This window comes from Amphiura filiformis, chromosome 8 (assembly GCF_039555335.1).
Source record: "Amphiura filiformis chromosome 8, Afil_fr2py, whole genome shotgun sequence".
Lineage (NCBI taxonomy): Eukaryota > Metazoa > Echinodermata > Ophiuroidea > Amphilepidida > Amphiuridae > Amphiura > Amphiura filiformis.
Window position 1 is genome coordinate 37,317,369 of NC_092635.1, and position 17,056 is coordinate 37,334,424.

The 17,056-nt window shown below is 34.9% G+C and overlaps 1 protein-coding gene across 7 annotated transcripts in view; it reads right to left on the bottom strand.

Annotated features, from left to right (window-relative positions):
- Positions 1-17,056, bottom strand: part of LOC140159000 (ras-GEF domain-containing family member 1B-like) — a 289,431-nt gene that overhangs the window by 39,442 nt on the left and 232,933 nt on the right. For all 7 annotated transcript variants that reach the window (XM_072182301.1, XM_072182303.1, XM_072182306.1 and 4 more), the window contains one exon: positions 16,945-17,055. In XM_072182301.1, the coding sequence (XP_072038402.1) occupies positions 16,945-17,055 (111 nt within the window). The remainder of the gene's footprint in view (positions 1-16,944; position 17,056) is intronic.

A 17,056-nucleotide genomic window follows, 5' to 3' on the forward strand; every position in this document is an offset into this window, starting at 1 on the left:
GCGTCAATGGTTAGGCGCATCAGTGTCAGTCAAAACACCTAATGGTGAGTCAAATTTGCGTCATGAGGACAGTCATAATCCTTAACATGTGCGTCACAATTTTGACCAGGGGCTCAGTCATTGTCGGCAAATGTCAGTCATTGTTTAGACGCACATGTGGGTCATGGTATAGTTAAATCCGACGCACATATGTAAAGTGACTCACCACTCCCGGGGGTCATAGGGTGGGTCATACAAGTGACATGTGTATAAGGTCACACCATGGGTGAAGATTTCATCATATTCTCCCCTAATGTAAAATAAATAGGTCTGTGCAGCTCAGTACATCATCTGAAAGGCCTTTAAAATTTGCCTTCATTTCTTGACTTCCCCCTGTCCACACATGATGTAGATACTGAAGAGGCGGGATCCGGGAGTGAAGGCATTGATCATCAAAAAAAAAAAATCTAGGCCTATGTCCATTTATGCTCTGTCCAAATTCTGATGTAAAATGCCCGGGTAAAATGAACTAAAATGGATCCAATGCTTTTGAGCCTTTTGTTGACTTCAGATTCATGTCTACTTCCAGTGCCTACATTGTACCTTTTGCCTCTTTGTTCCTTGAAGAAAAAAGAAGATCAAGTCTACTCGGACTACAAAAGAAAGTCTACTAGTACTACTACAAAAAAATTCAGATTTTAAGTACTTTCCAGTCTAGACCAAAATTGGCTGAATAATTGATTAACATGACTGTAGTGTACTGTCTTAAGCAAATAGTCCTACATATTATAGGCCTATAATGTCATAAATCTGTCCCATTTGGCCATCCTACCACAGGTCTACACTTGGGAAGGTGGGGAGGGGGTGGGCTATATGAAAGGTACCTGCAATGATCAGAAAATATAGGACAAAGATGATTATTTGTTACTAAAACAGTCTGTTATTACGAAGATATCCAAATGATCTGATAATCACACCAAATTGAAGACTTTTTCAACCACCACTGAGTACTGAGTATTGAAAAGTACACACTTCACAGTCAGGTGAATATCAAGAATTCCAGGCTCACACAATATTGAATGCATTGAATAAGAATGAATTATTCAAGCAGAAATGGCACCAAAGGCAATATGTAAACAATATACAAACACAAGCATTGTACTACTCAAATCTGTAACTTTGCTTTTCTATCTTGTGTCAACTCAAAATTATATACCAAAGTGGCTGTAAGAATGGCAGACATGTTGGTCACTGTGGTGGTCAGTCTAAACGGTTAAGTCGAGAAATTTCTCAAGATTCCTGGTCTGTTATATCATTTAATCGTTCTTTAAATAACCAGGGTAGTCCCTTCAGTATCTGGTAGTGATCTTCAAGGGGGCAAGAAGTGACAATTAACAACATACAATTTAACGATAATATAACAACAGTTTACATAAATTTAGAAAGCAATACTGAAAGCAAAAGTTACATAAATACAATAAAATGGCCAAATCATCAATTGGCTAAAGAAGATTATATGATTAAACACTGACTATGGAATTCATATCATTTACGTAGGCCTAATCAGAAACTATTTTAATCTTACCATCGAATGCATTGAAGTCTAGTTCCTACGCAGCAATTACATCACAATGTATGATGAAGCCCATAGTTGCGTAAGTGTTGTTCAGCACGAGTTTTTCCATTGTTTCATATCAAATACTTTCTAAGCGCAGAATTTTATGCAAATTGAAGCGTGGAATTTTATGCAAATGGTAAGCTAAAACTGGACATGATAACATACTACTAGATCCATTGTAAAAGAACTCTCATACACCCCAGCTGCAGCAATTGCTTTAAAATAGCAAACTCCTTCAAGTTTTATATAAAAGTTTCATCACCATCACCATTCAAAGCTACATGAAATGCAGAGAAATAAAACCAGTTGACAATTGTGTTGTGTTTACTGCCCAGAGATAGGCAGCTGTGATACTTGAATCAAATCCATCATTTCCCTTTACCACCCAGAAGATTTGACAATTGCCTATTGTCTGCATACTACAGCCATCATTTACATTTTACTGGGCTATTTATTCTGGAAAAATTAGATGACCACAAAGATTGTAAATAACACACAAATCTATGCATTGTATAGTCCATTAGATGACACATTGCCAAAATTTAAAGCCAATTTGAAGCAATAACATTTTTATTGGGTGAAGGGTCTTTCAAAGCAAGGAACAACAAACATGATGAAACAAGTCTGGGTATCCACTCCTGATGGGGCTGGGTAATTATTATGGACATCTCTATAAATTTCAGTAAAATTCCACAGGGACCTATTTCCTATGTGATATCTAGCTTAATTTGTGACATTAAGGATTGAACCTGAAAACCACCATATATCTAAATTAGAAGTGCCTTCTGATTTATGTCATTGGTGAAAACTTGGAATTGACTAAAACTGTGCTAATGTTTATCTAAAAAGGATATTGGAGGGCATTATAGGGTTATGTAGACGCACTTTCAAGTACGTGCACAAATAAATAGAGGTACAGTACATTAATAACAGTTGTCATGCCTCACTAAAATCTACATACATTTTGCAACCATTTCCCCCTTTTTCACTGACTTCTCTAAATCAATCACCTATAAACTAGTCTCAGTACAGTACATACATTCTTATGTCTCACATGATTTTCAAAACATAAAACATCATAATTACTTGTAACATTCCTTGAATGCCGTCAATAATAAGTTTAATATTATTTGCATCTTGGGCATTGCCCGAAAAAACACTGCACCCCATGTGGAGGAAATCAGGAAATTGGAGAAGTCGAACCACCACAGCTGGGGAGATAAAAATTGGCTGGCATATCTGCAAAATATGCTGATCAATGGCAAAAATAGCTAGAATTTCAACATATGAATTGAAAATGGTGTATTGCGTGACAGATTTGACAAAACAACTCAATTAAACACCAATTGCTGGCTGATTGTTCTGTACACAGGTCTACCCATCAACAACTACTGCTACACAACATTCCTTTTAATACTTAATAGTTGCCCTTTCAGGAATACAAAAAACTTTTCAAGAGCCATATGTTTTTGACACTTGCACAGACATCCACAAAAACAATCCATTTGAATGCATTAGGACCATAGCTACACCACTAAACCCACACAATACCAGACAATCAATCTCAGACAACAACTTTTGAAACTGTGACAATCCAAAAACATTGTACTGTATATAAATACTCAACTACATACCGGTATAACATGCTCTTCCTCCCGTTTTCGCTTCTTTGGTGACAGCTTCAATAGTGTAGCCCCCATGACAATAGGTTCAAAGACACATATATAATCGGCTCACTATTCAACTATTTTATTATTTATCTTTCAATGGTACCCTGTCGTCATGAAAAATTAACACACGCCTTTATATTGAGCCCTACAAAGTTATATGCTAGCTGTGCCTGTGTCACTGGTTTCAGGAATTTTGACCTTTTTGCCCAAATCCTTATGCATGCTATGGATGAATTACTTCACTTTACATGTAAATGCATTATGTAGAAAAAGTTAGTGGGATCAGTTGAATAAGTCTGCGTTCAGCTTCCCACATAAAAGGAAATTCTCTGAAGCAAATCCAGTGCAAACCACAAGTGAATATGCAGTGTTGAATAATTTGCACTATTTGCTGGCATATGATTTTATGATGACACATGTTGGATAGCTGAGGCCTACATCATTGTATTACTTTTTACCAGGATAATAAAGAATTATTAAAATCAATTACTTGCACAAGTGCTGCATTTGGGTTCAATTGTGGATTTTCTGCCAAAATTTGACATGTTTGAGTTCTCTGAGTTTAGTTTCACTGGAATACAAAACACTTTACTAAGTGGACAATATAAGATGTAATCATCTGGAATGATTGGGGGCAGTGACCTCAAAATTGTGACCTCTCCTTTTCTGTGTCTCTGTGAGAGGTCTGATTCCTGGTCTGATCTTCATGTATTATCATTTTATGAATACACACATAGCATCAACAATACTGTGGAATTTTGGGGCTTTTCACAAATGTTGGTTTTGTCTATTTGATTACATGTATACTAAATTTGAGGCAGAGAAACAGTATAGTGAAAATGATAGGAACAAAATCAAATATTAACGAAGCAACTTGGAAACTTAGTTTCAGAACCTGTATGATGATCTCAGCTCAAACTAGCTCAGAGAGTCAGAGACACTTTTGACACGCAGTACATGTACCCACTGAGCATGTACAGTACAGTGCCACTACATAATCAGCCATAGTGTTTTGAAAAAGTTTAGGATGCATACACGTACACACTAACAAATCAAATTGTTTGCGTCCGCACTTGGAAGAAGGGATCCTCCGGTTCAGTGACATGTCAGCACCTATATTGATAAGTTATTTCTGATTACATTTACAATGTGTGACTTGACACCACATTAAGTTCATGGATGAAACTTGGTTACAGCTTTTCAAATAATAATTTACTAATTTCCCAATTTTAAAAATTGGTTAAATGGCATATGTCAGCGCAAGTACTGCTCCATGATCATGTGATGATGATACTCGGCTACATATCATGTATTTCTGATTCCATTACATGATGTTTGACTTGACACCAGAAGTTCACAGCCGGTGACATGGATGAAACTTAGGTATAACTTTTCAAATAAATTTTCCATGTTCCCTCTAAAACATGAAAATTACAAAAGAAGAAAAATCCTGCGCACTTCAGTCACTCACCTTTTCGTAATTTTGGTTTACATCCAAGAGACAGTAAGTTCCATTTTTACGCTTGTTTCGTTCAAGCGTGTTCAGTTTCGGACTCGGAGTTGTTGTACTTACAAACTTCAACATAGTGGTTGCAAACAAACTCATAAAAAAACTTGTCAAATCATTTATGTCAGCGTAGCTTAGACGACCAAGCTGAAATCAATAACATATTTCCTTACTGTCTGACTGAGTCAGGCCTTTTGCTGATGTAAATGGTGAAATGTTAACCCAAAAACTGAATCGTCCAACATACGACTCTGTTTACTCTGCAATATTAAACAATATTTGACAGCTGATTATTTTGTAAATCCTCTGATCACATGAAAAAAAGTTGTAATTGGAGTTGCTGTTGGCTGAAACCAGTTGCATACTTGGGGGAGAATACCGCATTGAATTTCTTCCTTATCGGCCCTGTAACTTCCTCATAATAACAGTAGCGTGTCAACAGGGTTATGTCAAGCAGGAAATACTAAAATACTAAAAAGTTTGTGGTATATCATGGTTATAATTTTTCCATGTCCATTTTTCCAGCATGGAACATTTTTAATTTCAAGATCATGATGAATGTTGTCACTTGATCCACCTGCTCTATAAAATCACATGGTTATGGTGCTATACATATGATGTGGCTAATGTACTCCAACAGAGAAACAACGTGTGGTACACTACAAGACCACTAAAAATCACACACATGTATTTCCAAGAAGAAATCCTTTTTGAAGATCATATAATTCCACTATTTGGTAAATTTTAACAAGTCATTCTATAATTTGCCTTGTGATTCCTTTCAGCCAACCATGTGATGCGTCATAAAACTAACAGAGTCAGCACAGAGGCCATGTGTATGCACATAGGTACACTTTCACATGCTCCTGACCTTTCTTTAATACCACAAATCTAGTATTGTAATATCAACTTTCCAAGCAAAAACATCCAGTTCAATCAATGCTGTGGTGGTACACACAGAAGGGCAAACCAGTACAGGTGTATAGGTATTATAAACTACATGATGATCATGATCATGATGATCCTGTTTCACAGTAAAAATCCTGGCAGTATTGTACACCTAATGTTGATACTTTACTTGGCGGGTAGAATATCCCAGATTAATAATTCCATTGAAGAAGTATGATATTTTCGGATGGTGTTCTTCCATGTGTGATCCTATGTGAATTACAAAAGTGGTGTTTTCGTTCCCACTATGATTTCCTATCACCCTCTGATGAATGGGATTTCTGGAATGTCCCACAGCGTTACCATTGATTAAGCCACTCCTATTTCACACCCAATGATCACAATTTGGCACCCAAATAACACAGTGAATCATAACACTGTGTACAAAATAATATGCTGTGGAGACAAAGGCACCTAATTGGGCTACAGAGTGAGTAGACAGGGAGCTACTTCACTGGAAGGCTATTTACATTGGGGACTGAAATATTGATCAGTCTGGGTTATTCTACTTCCTCTAGTAGGTGATGCATTGTTACCGAGGGGAATACATGGAGTGAATAATAACAATAAGACATGAATCACCTCTGTTCAATATAGGGGCGGTAACAAGGATGGACCGACCGTATTTCCTCATTCATAACAATTTATTGATATAAAGAATAGTAATAAAGCAGAAGTATATTGACAATATTGATACTTCATAAGGATTTTACACAGGCCCATTTTGGATCTGAGAATTAGGTCATTGTTAAGGGGCAAGAAATTTCCCCCTCACCACACCCACAGCTGCAAGTGGAAATACTATCCACAAACCACAATTTACTAATTCAAATAGGTAATTGCAATCCAACACAGGGAAGAGGATTGATAACCTCTTGATTGAGAAATGAAATGGGCAATGTCTACTCTTTTAATTTAGTTTTTAACCAGTTTTGCTGTATTTTTACAGAGTGTAAAAATAACTTTGTTTCTTTAAAAATTAAAACCAGGTGAAATGTTACTTTATAAATGTGCAAATTTGTGGCAAACATGAAAAGTGTACATATGTAATTATGTATCTGTTGAAATATAGTCTGTCCTGGGTCACAATTAGAGATTTTTTGTTTAGTTCATGTCAGTAAAGTTGTTTCCAGTGTCCAACTTTATAAGGCGACAAAAAAAAAAAATTACAGTCCCGATCGATTTTGTCTTTTGGGAGAATTTTTTGATTTTGCTAAAATCATGTAAAATAAGCTGTTTGGGTAAAATTGGATTGATTCTGACTGAAATCTTTTGAAAAAAATTCAGAATATTTTCAAAATATGTTTGCCAAAAAAAAGAGAAGATTTTTCAAGCTTTTAGTGATATTTTAGGGTCACTTTAGCTTCCAGAAAAAACCTGACCGACCCTATTTGAAAAGTCCATCCATCCGTAAAACTGTTGTTGTTGTTTTTTGTTGTATAAACCATGAATGTTGAAATTACAAAAAGCTTTACCCTCATAAAAAAAAAAACAAGTCTTATTAAATCTTTAAACATTACAAGCCTGCCCAAGACTGGAACTAAATATGCATCATGAAGTCCATTATAATTTATCTGATCAAGTGTTAATGCTTATATGCAAATCATATTAAAAATTAATCCCTAAGATATAATTAATATAATAATCACCTATTAATAATAAGACCATGTAGTCTATAAGTAGGTCAAATCATGTTTACATAAGAGCATCAAAATAACGCACCATTACAGTGTTGTTGTCGAGGAGGCCATATTATAATATGGTATTTTGACAGCGTGTTTATTTCGAGGCACGTGATGGGATTCAACATTTTAGTGATGTACCGTGTAGTTCCTTCCATGCCATGGCTGCCTTTTGAAACTTTGAAATTCATGTTAAAATGACTAAAATATCTACTGTAAACTTGTATAAATAATCTATCTTTTGGGTGGAGAAGTTTATACCTTATAAAATTCATTTTTTTGGTCAAAATTGATCTCAACTGTCTTGAACATCCAAAACACAGTTTGTGTCAAAGTGAGGTGTTCATGGCATTCTGTGTCATTTCACTTGTTAAACACTAAATTTCTAAGTTCTTCATTATATTGCTAAGAAGCAGCTATCCGAACCATGATCACTGATGACTTATGGTGCAGTGAAATCATTACACATCCAAACATTAGGCATAATACTTAATGAGTGATAAACAAACCTTTAGTTGATCACCAGTGGCAAGTGCCCCCCCCCGCCCATCGATTGCAAAAATGAGAAAATCCCATAGGAAAATTGCCGAAAAATGGCTTGTGCCCCCAATCAAACCTGGTACCCCAATCATGGTCGGTGCCCCCACACTACACCACTGTTGATCCTATATCACCACATCAGTTTGTTCTTTTTCAACTTTGATATTTTGGTTGTTTACAATTTCAAGGGCCACATTCATATAAACACCTATTCAAACTAAGAGGTAGGCTACATGTTTCCAGGGGCTATTTTTGGCTACATCTGAAAATCGATATTCCAAATTGCTATACTCATTTCGCTCCACACTGGATTACATATTGACTGTATTGATTTTGTTCTCGTGAGACTAAAAGGGGGAGTGAATTTTACAAAAGGGACACGATAACACTGGACTGCCCCTATAGCTGCCCCGACACTTATCATTTGAATTATTAAAGAAATAAAGCAGAGATGTGTTTGTATGCCAATCAATTGGAAAAATGTAATTGATATAATCACTTTAAAAATTTGGCAGGCATTTAAAAATGGCTGACTTTTGAAAAACCTCTACATTTACAATGTTATAATAACCAAAGTTGGAAAGATGGCTTACTTTGTAATTTTGAAACTATGTTAATGATGCAACACAACACTGTAACATTAGTACAGACAAGTCAAGTTTTCAATATTATTTATGCCTTGCTTTTGAAAATTGCTGTAGGCTTTAGGTTAGAAAAATGTCAGAGGAAAAGAATTTAGTTCAGAATAAATATTCATCTATTCATCATTGTCATGTAGAATACATACCATTGAGGAAATTGATAAAAACAAGGATGTTGAAATGAAAATTGATCTTGTAAACTTGAGAAACTGTTTATTAAACTTTAAAAACCAGGGCACTGATCTAGTACACGGAAGTTTGGATCATCTTCAAAATAATACATGTACATGCAATAATATAATCAACTGCCAAAATATCAGTAAAGACCCCTGGATATTTTTATATGAGTTTATATTGAACACTTGCGCTGCTATTATTCCTATTATTAATTTGCTAATATTATTCTGATCATGGGCCTATTGGACGCAGGTGTGAGCTTCAAAATAACACTAGTGAACTGAATTTTAATTGCGTAGAGAGTGTCATGGTGCTTCTTCTATCATTAGAGCTCATCATGATCACGTCTGGTTGAATTTTGTTTAAATTTATACAAAATGTAATAAACTAAAATGGAATTAGTATGACATTTTGGGTAAGGCGATCTTTTCAATGGAATTTTTAGCAGGAAATAATCCCACGTTAAAGTAATTTTCAGCAACTAAAATATCATGTCAGGAACATAATGATGCCTCTGGTACTGGTAGCTTAGATTTGTGAGTTTCATATACATACTTTTGAAGCAATTTGGATTCCTAAATTTGGAATACTTTAAGGGCTGGGGTATGAACGTTTGGACAGTATTTATTTTGGGACATCAGAGCATCAGACATATCGAATTGCATTCTGAATACGAAGAATGTCATTCTGATATCAAATAATTTTGATTTTTTGAAATTAGCAATTTAATACACATTTTATGGCAAATCATTAAAATTGATATTTTTGATATTTAACAGTACTTGAAGTAAACTTTATAAATCTAATGATTTATACTTAAAGTGTATGTAGGTGGGATGAAAAGCCGTCGATCAATTGAAAATTTTGACCTTTCGTATTGAAGATATGGATTTTTTTCCCAAAACACCAAAAAAAATTTGGTCTTTTTGGGAAAAATCCATATCTTCAATATAAAAGGTCAAAATTTTCAATTGACCGTCGGCTTTTCCTCCCTGCTACATACACTTTAAGAATATATCATTAGATTTATATAATTACTTCGAGGACTGTTATATATCAAAATTTGAAAAATATCAAATTTTTATAATTTGTCATAAAATTTGTATTATATTGTGATTTTCAAAAATGAAAATTATTTGATATCAGAAAGACATGCTTCAGTATTCAGAATGCAATCGATAGGTCCGAGGTGCTCTCATGTCCCACAAAAAAATACTGTCGAAACACAATAAACGCTCATTTTAGATCCCTTAAACAAATGTATTTTGTAATTCGCATGAATTCAAAATCTTGCATAATCTGTCATTGTTTTTTAGAAAGTTGAAAAAATATTATAAGGAAACAACAACAGCAAGGTTGAAACATGGTCAGTGTGGCCTAAATATCAAGTATTTGGTATTGAAATAGAATTATGGAGGTACTTATGGTTGTTAGCTAAAGGTCAAGCTTGTTTGTCAGATACTTGATTCTCTCAAAATATTATGAGATTCAAAAAAAGAAAGTGACTAGTATATATGGTTATTTATCTAACAAAAAATTACAATAAAATTTATATATTATAACAGTTTGTGTAAAAGCAAAATTGATGGTGATGATTATTGTTATTTTGGTGATAATACACAGGGCCTTAGCAAAAGTTCACAATTATTTGGGCTATCAAGACTTTGGGGTGGCCAAAATATAATAGGTGAAAATCAGTATCATGTTTCACAGAAAAGACATACAAATTAATAAAAAAATTATTGCTTGCTATAAAACAGACTGGTTAATATACACAATATTTACAAATCAATAATATTTTAATAACTATGAGGTCACATGAAATTAAAAATCAATACTGCAATCAGAGAATCAATTACTTTTGGCGTCACTTCACTCAATGTTTTCTTAAATTACCGGTATGTTGTTTTGTACGATTAATAAATTACTAAATTCATGATGTATCACTGTCAGATAGGGATAAGAACCCATCTTTTATTTCTGAAACGTTGCAGAACTCACAAGGTAAAGCATTTCACACTAAAATTCTGCACGGTAAACTAATGGATAGGCCTGTAGCCAAAGGGGGAGGGGTACTAGTATGCGCAAAGGGGAGGGGGCATGCATTTTGTCAGTCAGTCGGGGGAAATGCACCCAGTCAGAGCAAAAATTAGGGGTTAACCTATTACGGCGAGCAAAGGGAGCAGAACATTATTTATAAGTTGGGGCAATCGACTTTTGAAAACCTGCGGACACCACATGGGGAGGGCGTCATAACCATCTACCAAAAAGTTACAATTTTCAATAAGTAAATGTTAAAATATGCTAAATAAGGTCAGCCCGAAATACTCTGAGGAGATCACCTGAAAAGCAACCCTGTTCCTAAATGCATCATTTTAACCTTCTCATTTCACTATTAAGCAGTGAATCTGTAAATTGTCGGAAATTGAGGCTGTTTAAATTTCCTCCCCCTCCTCCCACAATGTCCTAGATTATAAAACTGACAAATCCCATGTATCGCAATTCTTATAGGAACATTTTTTCAATTTGTCAAAGTTTTCAATTTGTCAGTTGACAATACCCAAAATCATTTTCAGAAGACAGACTGCATGCACCATACGGCATGACTGGGCCTATTATAACTAGGCGAAAGGCGTGCATAACAGGAACATTGGTAATGGCATATACACTGTAAGGTATTATGATAGCATGTATCACAACTCCTCACCGAGGATCATAATTTCCTTGGATCGCCGACAGCTCATCCTGTTGATGTTACTTCAAGACTTTATTGTATCATGTCGGAGTATGCTTCTCATTTCTTGTATGCTATTTTAAGAGCAGGAATTACCTCAATCGGCTTAATTACCCAGCCTGGGTGTGTATCTCAAAAAGTAGGTTTGATGTCACACAGATGGCAATGCCTGATTTTGACCTAGATTTTTGTCATCAAAATTTAAAGATAACAGATAGTCAATGACTATTCGCTGGTGTAGTGCTAGAATATGACCGTTGCTAGGTCAACTGGCTCACGTTTTCTTTGTTACGAACCAATGGCACATCAAAATTTGGAACAGGTGTATGAGCCCAGACTTGAACCAGTAACCAATGGTTACTAACATGCACTACGACAGCGAATACTCAATCAGGGAGCTCTCTGGACTAGAAACTTAGCTGCCCCATGTTCAAATCCCAGTCAAGTTTACTTTTAAGGTCAAGTTGCTTTATGTTGTACCCCACTCCATGTGTTCCCTAAATTATCATAACTTCTGAACCAAATTGAAATTTTTCTTAACATTGCCCTATCAATGTTCTTCCTCTGATTCCCTCATTTACGCCTCTGACTTTCTCTCTCAATCCCAGGCAGCAATGGATATACATGCAGGCCCCAATGGCATTCTAATCTACATACAGGCTACTTTTGTCACTGTTTCACGAATGAAAAGAAAATAGAGAAACTATAGGGCTATTGTTAGCAATAAAACCAGTAAAATTTCTTAGGAAAAAATTAAAGGGTCACCTTCCCACAGCCCTGGTGTTATTCTTTTATTCCCCACCCTACGTTTATGCCTTTGCCCATTGAGTAATTCTTAAGTAAAAACACAAAAGCTTAGTACAAAGCTGTAGGGTGGACTAATATAAGACAATTAACAGGTAAAGTCATAAGGATAAAAGTTGTTAAATGACCCGAGGTTCTGTTATGAGAAAAATATAAAATGACCTTTTGTGTTCGTGATTATGAGCTCACACGTTTGTTAAATGAACTTTTTAACAAATTGGCGGAAAATATTTTTTCATTTCATAGTTTGCAGGGTTATTTTACCATTTGTATGAACTTTTGATTTAACAAAAGGTGGACAAAAAGTGCAATATAATGTGACTTTACAGGCATGCGGGTTAGGTGTACTAATCTGGGGGTCACTCCTTGATAGGGTGATGAAAAAAAAACCCTGCTCTACGGGCGGACGGACGTTTCAAGTAGGGTCGGTCGGTCGGTCGTTTTTTTGTTTGTCTGTTTTTCTGGAGGATAAAATTGCCAAAATCTGAAAAAATTTGAAAAAAATCTGAATATTTTTTGCAAACATATTTTCTAAACATTTTCAGTCAAAATTAATCAATTTTGGCCATCAAAATTGCTGATTTTAGCAAAATTTAAAAAAAATCTCCAAAGCGCAGATTCTGGGTCAGTTGGGCCCATAGAGCAGGGTTTTTTTCTGCCCCCTAATTGCAGAATATATGGGCATCAAGATACCAGGGGGAGAACACTCACTAAGGTTTGCTAGACACCGGATTCTGGAAAAACTGGCAAAAAGGTGGTTTTTTTTTAAAAAGGCATACTTTATTAGAAAGTAGCACCATTTATTGTTCTTTTAACAGCCAAATCCATCAATGACGTTTTAATAGGGTTGTATATTTTACTGGTTGACATGGAAGTAGAAAATGAATGGTTAACTTGGTCCCGTTATATGCCATTTTACCTGTTGTATGTATTATGCCATTTTATCAAATTGACTGTGTGCCCGTGCAATGCACCATTTATAGGCTGTAGGACGCGGGTCCCACATCTGCGTGAAAGTGACCTCCCGGGCCAGGTTGTTTAGCCGTATGACCTGATTATTATCCAGATAGAGCGGGCTAAATCCTAGCAAGATGGTTAATCTGCTCGTGATTGGCATCCAAAATACCTGCATAAATATGCATTACACCTGTAAAAACCAGCCTCTGGCCTTTGTGTGCATTAGGCCCTTCACAATTAATTCTTAGTTTCCTGTTTCAAGTTTGAAAATAAAGGACGAGGTGACTTTTAATTATTAATTATTAATTATCTATTAATTATTAATTATCTATTACTTTCTTTATTTTGAAAATGTGGTCGTGACTATTATCAACAGTCCATTTGGTCATTTTGACTAAGACTACGGATTTAATTATTTTACCTTTATAATTGATTTTTACATTAATACTGAGTAGGGGACCCTACAATGTTCTTGTTTTATATTCATAATCAAAGTTGAGATGAACAAAAACAGATATTAGAAAATAAAAGTAATTAAAAAGTCAATTAAAAGATGAAAATACCTAAATAAAAATAAAATAATTAAATATTTTTCCATTCTTGATTTTGGACGCGCGAGGGAAACAGTAAACTAAGGATCAATTGTAATTGGCCTTAGTTGTTTTGTCTTGATATAATCTGACAACCTATTAACTTTTTGAGTCTTTGAATAACGCTTATTTCAACTTTCATTAAAAAAGAATATCACTATGCATGTTGTTTGCAATAACGGACGACATTTGGATGGAAGTTCTTATTACACTGTGAATTCCACACGTGAAGTATGCGTTTTACTACAGAAGATATAAACTAATGTAAGATTGCAGCAAAAAATTCACTGATTCTGTGCCAGTATTTTGTGACTCTGTTCAAGAAGTTTAATTGTCAAATATAACATTCATTGTGTACACACAAAAAGCAACAAATTGCCAGCCTTTGTAACTTTTTATAATAAGCCAATTTCAATGAGTTTTTGTAGTAAAAAGCCTTTGTCAGGCAGCTGTCAATGCCATTTTATCCTAACATCTGGTAAGAAATCCGGCAAAGTTAAACAATTTAATTTTCCCAAAAGTTGCTTTTGTGGTCGGCTCATTTTGTTCCCATTGTTCTCAAATTCTTGTGGAGAAATCCGATTTGCATATTGAACAGCTTAACTTGTTGTAGTCACTGAGTATTAAGGTGGTTATGGACTGGAGGCATTATAAAAGTGCTCTAAACATGTTTTAAATAGATTAATTGAGTAGAGCAAAGTACACTGATCAATATACCTTTTGTTTGGAGTCAATCGGACATACGGTTTTCAAAATATATCAATTTATATTTTCTTTGTATCTTATTGTTTTTATCAATAATCAATCAAGTTATAAAATGACTGGAGAAGCTCATTCACATATAATTTTTGCCAATATTTTGCTAAAATCCATGCATAAATGTTCAGGTACTTTTATTTTGCATAATTTTGCCTGAAACTTGGTCAAAGTGTTTCTAATATGTTCTAATGTATTATATAGTGAAGCCGCCTAATTTGCATATTTGCATAATTAATTAGCATTTATGCAAATTAGCCCATTAATTATGCAAATATGCAAATTAGAGGGCGGCTTCACTATATAATACATTAGAACATATTAGAAACACTTTGACCAAGTTTCAGGGCAAAAGTATGCAAAATAAAAGTACCCTGAACATTTATGCATTGGTTTTTAGGAAATATTGGCAAAAATTACATATTAATGAGCCTTTCCAGTCCTTTTAGCTCATTAACTATATTGATTATTGACAAAAACAATAGGATACAAAGAAAATATAAATTGATGTTTTTGGAAACCGTATGTCCGATTTGTCAAACAAAAGGTATATTGATCAGTGTACTTTACCCTACTCAATTAATCTGTTTAAAATATGCTCAAAGCATTTTCTAATTTCTAGAAAATGCATCCAATACCACCTTAAGTGTTACATATTGAAAGATGTCCTGTTCTGAGTTTGTACATTACTTGGAATTGGCTCCAGAAAAAGCTGCCTTTAGGGTGAAAACCTACTTTTCTTTGACTTCTTTAAAGGTTATAATTGTTTCAACTAACAATTCAAGAAACTTCTGACCTTTTTAGTAACTTATGCTTTTGGACTTCGACATTGGTTAGTGTTGCAAGATATATTCAACTTTGGGGAAGAAGGGAACTATTATATAAAGTTGCGCATTTTGGAAAGAAAAAACAAGCATGCTTTTCTATCCAAAGAGCAGGGGCGTAGCCACTATTTTTGGTTGGGGGGGGGGGGCAAATACGAAAATAATTTCCTGGTTGCATCATATACCAGCTCTATTGGGAGAATGTGTGCACCTAGTGTGTCAAAAGTTGTTTATTTTACACTTTTGGCCCATAATCATGGCGAAAAGGGGTTGAGTGCGATAATGTGCGCAAAAAGTTTGTATTTTACATTATTTTGGCCAATAATCGGTGTGAATTTTGGGCTCCTTGTCCCTTTTCTTTTCCTTCTAGATTTCATTTTTTGTCAGAGGGGCACTTTTTTTAATTTTTTGATTAGGGGGGCACTCTTCCCCCACCCCCTGCCCACCCCACTGGCTACGCTACTGCCAAAGAGGATTAATCTGATCTCTTTGTTGGCAATAAGTTATTGAATAAAACACAATAATACATACTTTATAATAGAGAATTCACCCGGAGAATTCATATATTTAGCAGTTTGGTTCTTGTCTTGTAATTATGTCAGTTGTATAGAATTTATGAATTTAAATATTTGAGAAAATTGAGCAACAAAATGTTTTCTTTCTTTCTTTAGCAAACTATTAACATACATCAACTTCAACTTTAATATATGTAGCAAACCCTGTCAGTTGTAAAGATCAAAAGCAAACATCCCAAATTCCTCTTTATGATAATGGCTCCATCTCAAAACATGCCGATATCAATATTTATATTTGCATAACATCGATTCTCACAGTATAGGTCACAGATACAGATGGGAAAAGATGCACATAGTTAGAGATTTAACATAGACTTATCGCACCATTTACTGTTCAAAATCAGAAATACCAATATCCAAAACACCCGATCTAAGTTGCGCTGTTTACATTTGTTATAAATTGCTAGTACTCATATGTATACACAATACTCGGATTTATCAAAATGCTAATATTGACTTGGTAAACCAGATAAGTAGTGTACTTCAACTTGATTCTTACTGCTAACATTCCAATACAGAAATCTGATTACTGCTAGAGACAGGTGATGGGTACAAGTTAATGAATTATCTCTCAGCGGATCATCAAATCACTAATCAGAGGAGAAGCTGTTGGAATCCTGGAGTTAGAAGAATCCTAGAGCCTCATCTTTATAGAAATGAAAAGTCTGACATTATACATTAGGGCAAAAAAACAAGTTTGTTTCCTGTAGCGCGCTCGCATTTCGTTTTTGACGGCTTATTTTGCGCATTTGAGTTTTTTTTGCTTAAAGTCAATATCACCAGTGTGGCCAACTTTAAAGTCTAATTTCACCCTTCTTATAAGATGAGCATTCCTGATGTAGTTCTCTCTTTGGAAGATGACAAAATTGGAAAAATCACCTTGCTACAATCCAATCTTCATACAATTACGAGCTTTGGGGCCAGGAAAGTCTTTTTACTTACCGGTGTTTTTGTGTTGTCCTCTTTTGACGTCGGGACATGTCCATTGCACTTAATATTTTTCCCTGTGGATTTCTCCGGAAACACCACGTTAGGTGTTTGTGGCATACTCCTC